Genomic DNA, 4,021 nt, shown 5'->3' with positions numbered 1-4,021 from the left:
TGGGTCAGACGCAAGAATCACGAGATGTACGAAGTTTACAAACATGCTGACATCGGACAAACAGATAAAACACGGCACACTACAGTGGGTTGGAAATGTAGCGCGAATACCGGAAGCGGAACTGCGTGGCAGTGTGCAATCGAGAAAGATGCGCTGAGGCCGTCTTTCAAGGAGACTGAATAATGGAGATCCAAGTTCGAGTATGCTGGATATCTTAAATACTCGTTTTGTTCGGCCTCAGCGATGATGACATTGGCACCACAAATTATATACGAGAACATTCAACACAAGTGGAACTCTTCAGAATTTCTCATTGTTTACTTGATCAGAAAAAGAGAGACAGGTCATTTTTGTTGCTGTTTTATTTTCTTCACACGGGATCTGTTCCTTACTATAACAAACAAAAAAAACCAAAGCAGACAAATGGTATATTGTCCAGCACACCTTTAATTTCTACAACATCCTAGCGCCTAGTATGAATTCTACTCAACGAATTCTGTTATTAAACGAAGTAAATGCAGACTAGCAGCTGATTCCTTACTTGAGTGATCAGAATAACGACGAATTATCTACTGCTATGTTTCGTGTTCAGCAAGAACCGAGCATTTTGACGTTAACTTAAACTCGAGAATCTCGTACTCTGGGATGTTTTTCCCTTCTCCTAGATTCTTCCGATCGCTAACGACGGATTCGCTTAATCAATAGGATATTTTGAATAAACCAAAATAAAACAAACCGTAACAGAATTGAGGTAAGTAATGTAAAAGCCTTCAATTGCCCTTAATCTTATTTGTAGTCATACGGCAGACGAAGGTGTACATCTTGGGAAAGTAGAAGATGGCCAGATAAATCATTCCCAGATAGGACACAATCAAGAACGTAAGAAACAGGTCAAAGACTGCCGGCTTGACGTTATAGATATTTAGTACAGCGTCCCGATCATCGTACAGCATGAAGTCGGGCTCTCGAGCATCGGGTTTTTCATATGTGAGCCTCACATTCTTGAGGTACTTTTCAAAGGCATACTTGAGATCGTTGTTTTGCTGGCTTGAACGTATATGCAACCATGGTCGGATAATTTCCTTCGAGATGGCCATCGAACCGCTGAAAATTTCACCGTCGTTCACAGCACTGTCTCCTGGTAGGTTGTAAATGTAACTGGCTAGTGTTTCGGCTAGAATTTTGACATTAGTTTCCAGCTTATCCAGCTGTTCTTCCCCGGATTCGTCCTCAAAGATTGTGTTACGCAGTGGATCCTTGTGAGACTGGAAACAGCAGAAATTATTAGAAGGTCAAGCATACAATTTTATTCTAAAAGACTACCTTTAAATTGGACACAGTGAATGCAGGCATCCGCTTCATGCTGAAACGTTCATGTTCCCACGCTAACAACGTGTCTGCAAGATTAATCTTCTTGTGTACCCCTTCGACGGTGATATTTCCGTAGCGTTGCGCTACAGATTTCAGGATTCTATAGAAACCATTCATAGATGTTCCTTCTTTCGGTGGTTTCGAAACATGCATGAATATGTTGTCATTGGTCCTGCCGATCGAGTCCAAACAGATGACAAACTCTGCTTGCTGAATTTGTACATTTTCATCTAAGTTGCTATCGAGCCACTTCTTCATGCCTTGGAAGTTCAGTAAATTTCCAGATTCGGAAACTAGAAACATGAGTCTATATTTCGGGATACTGGCATGCAGTTTACTGAATAGCTCAATCAAGGTAAGCAACACGGCAACGTCCGCATTTTTCAAAGGCCCGTTCACCAAACCAAACGTATCCAGGTGGGCAGTCAAAATGATCAACGGAAGCTTATTTTCGCTATCCATCGACTTGGTGGTATGTTTAGTAGGAGTCAGTTCACCCTGGATAATCGGTATTTTCGATTGCTTGTTTGGGCTGTTGCTCGTACCGGTCACAGCGATTTGGTAACCATTGGCGGAAATCGAACCCAAAATTTCACTGATGGCCGATTCACGCTGCTTAGAAGACTGTTGTTGAGTCAAACTCGTTGCTTTCGTCACATCGTTGATAATCTCGTTCAGCTTTAAACTGTAGCGTGAGAAGTAGACTGGAATCGAAATCTCTTGCAGCATCATTGCCTGTTCCAGCAGGTGAATGTGCTGTGTTGAGAGAAGTTGAAAGATGTTAGATTGAAAACAGAAATATAAGTACAATCATCTGCTAGCATTCATACAGGACAACATATACACATACATTATACAGTATCGAAACTATTTTAATTTGATGGGATCAGGTTGGGGTGACGTTAAAAAAAGCACAGCTAAGAATCGATTCGACAAATAATCTATTCTAATTCAGAATAAATCGGCTAGTACAACTACTTTATGAGAACGGGTTATATTTTTGTCTGGTATTTTGCTTTTAGGTTTGAAACCGAGTCGGATTCAGCTAAGTATAAACATCAATATCGACAGAAGCACTCGGTTGTTAAATTTACCTGTTTCTCTTCCAGACTCAGCGACGAGACATCCTCTGGAAGCAAAATCACTAAACCACCTGCTTTGGCACGAATCTCACGGAACTGATCAATCGTCATGTCCTGGAAGCGGGTGATCACGCAATGCCTAAAGGTTTGCCATGTATACAAAGATTTCGCTTCCATATTCAAAGCAGACCCACGACAACCTGTAAAAAATGTCGTTTAATCTAATTAACATTCAATTAACTTTTTCCTCCCGTATTTCCCCATCATGCACTATAAAATGGAAGAAAAGCTATAACCTCAATAATATAAGATCAACCTTCAAACTGTAAGATAAAGCACGTCCAAAAGTGCTCTATTCCTTGCTTACTTACCGTAGGGAACACCATGTACATCATATTGAGACATCCGTTGGACACCGAACTCGCTGGCGGCGAGCACCGGATTCGACGAGCAAATGATTAAAATCGGTAATGTGATTAGCAGGTAGTAGGGTAACCCACCGCGGAGAAAATCGGCGAAATTATCCGCATCCTCGAACATATTTACTCAGGTACTTTGTTTTCCTGAAAGATCAAGCACTTTCGAATTCGTCCGTCGCCACCGTGAGGAATTCTGGTGGAATAAACTATTACGATTTTATTCTGCACAGAAGGGTTAATGGTGAAAAATATGTAGGTACTACCATTCACTAAATAGCTCGACCCTTAACTAGATTAAACGAAAGGAGAATGGTGACTGATGAATGGTGTGATGACTGATAGCGATATGTGAATGCGGGTTGAAAAGAAAATAAGCTAAAAACACGAATGACAATCGTAGGGGAATATATATTTTCGGCAGGGCACCAACTCAAACGAGGGATTTAGTAAATAATTCAGTTTTTGAAATGCCCGTTGCTTTTTCTAAACTTAACTGAAGCGATAACGGATATTTACGGATACATAAGCAATAAAATTAAAACGTTTTGCAAAATTCACCACTTTGTGAAAAATGGGGGGGTGCCTCCAGAGATTTTTACTCAACAGTTTATTCATTATATATTTTGGAAAACAAAATTTGTAACAGATCCTGTGTTTTTCGAAAAAAAATACCATCTAATTTACCTTCATCAATTGTATGAAAGTTTTTTGTAATAACTCTTCGTCCAATCAAACCATTGTGATTGTATTATAATTGACTCAGTATAAACTATGCGCGATAGTTCATTTATCGCTTCATTGAAGATCTGTCGTTGTTCACGTAGAGTAAAACCATTTCTTTCGCTTCTGTAAGTATCCATTCGACAATCATTACATATTTGCAATCCATTTTTTTAAATTTTAATTTATCCGTATTAACGGAAAGATACTTCTAACATTTCAATACATTCGTGATTCGTTGGTTGGGCCACAGCCTATGTCCAACTAACGAATTTAATTCGCTAGTTGGACCGATTGACAAATGTCAAAAACTCTCCAAAAAGACATTAGTAGTGTAAAAGATTGTTAGATAGATTTGTCAAATTCAATTTGACATGAGATTTTGACATTCAGATGCTTTTTAGTTGCACGCATATCCTCAGCTACTAG

General features: G+C 39.5%; 1 protein-coding gene across 2 annotated transcripts; it reads right to left on the bottom strand.

Annotated features, from left to right (window-relative positions):
- Positions 1-344: 344 nt before the first annotated feature.
- LOC131685000 (BOS complex subunit ncln) lies at positions 345-3,217 on the bottom strand. 2 transcript variants are annotated; one of them, XM_058968329.1, is made up of 5 exons: positions 3,136-3,217; positions 2,825-3,065; positions 2,466-2,653; positions 1,324-2,127; positions 345-1,265 (listed from the first exon to the last, which is right to left on the bottom strand). In XM_058968329.1, the coding sequence occupies exons 2-5, from the start codon at positions 2,991-2,993 to the stop codon at positions 771-773; spliced, it is 1,656 nt and encodes a 551-aa protein (XP_058824312.1). In that variant the 5' UTR covers positions 2,994-3,065; positions 3,136-3,217; the 3' UTR covers positions 345-770. The 2 variants fall into 2 exon arrangements, with proteins under 2 accessions (XP_058824312.1, XP_058824311.1); XM_058968328.1 differs by having other exon boundaries at positions 2,825-3,203.
- Between the last annotated feature and the right edge of the window lie 804 nt (positions 3,218-4,021).

The sequence above is a fragment of the Topomyia yanbarensis genome, chromosome 2, assembly GCF_030247195.1.
Source record: "Topomyia yanbarensis strain Yona2022 chromosome 2, ASM3024719v1, whole genome shotgun sequence".
NCBI classification, from domain to species: domain Eukaryota; kingdom Metazoa; phylum Arthropoda; class Insecta; order Diptera; family Culicidae; genus Topomyia; species Topomyia yanbarensis.
Note: the sequence above shows the minus strand (reverse complement) of the source record. Positions and strands in the feature narration are given on the sequence as shown.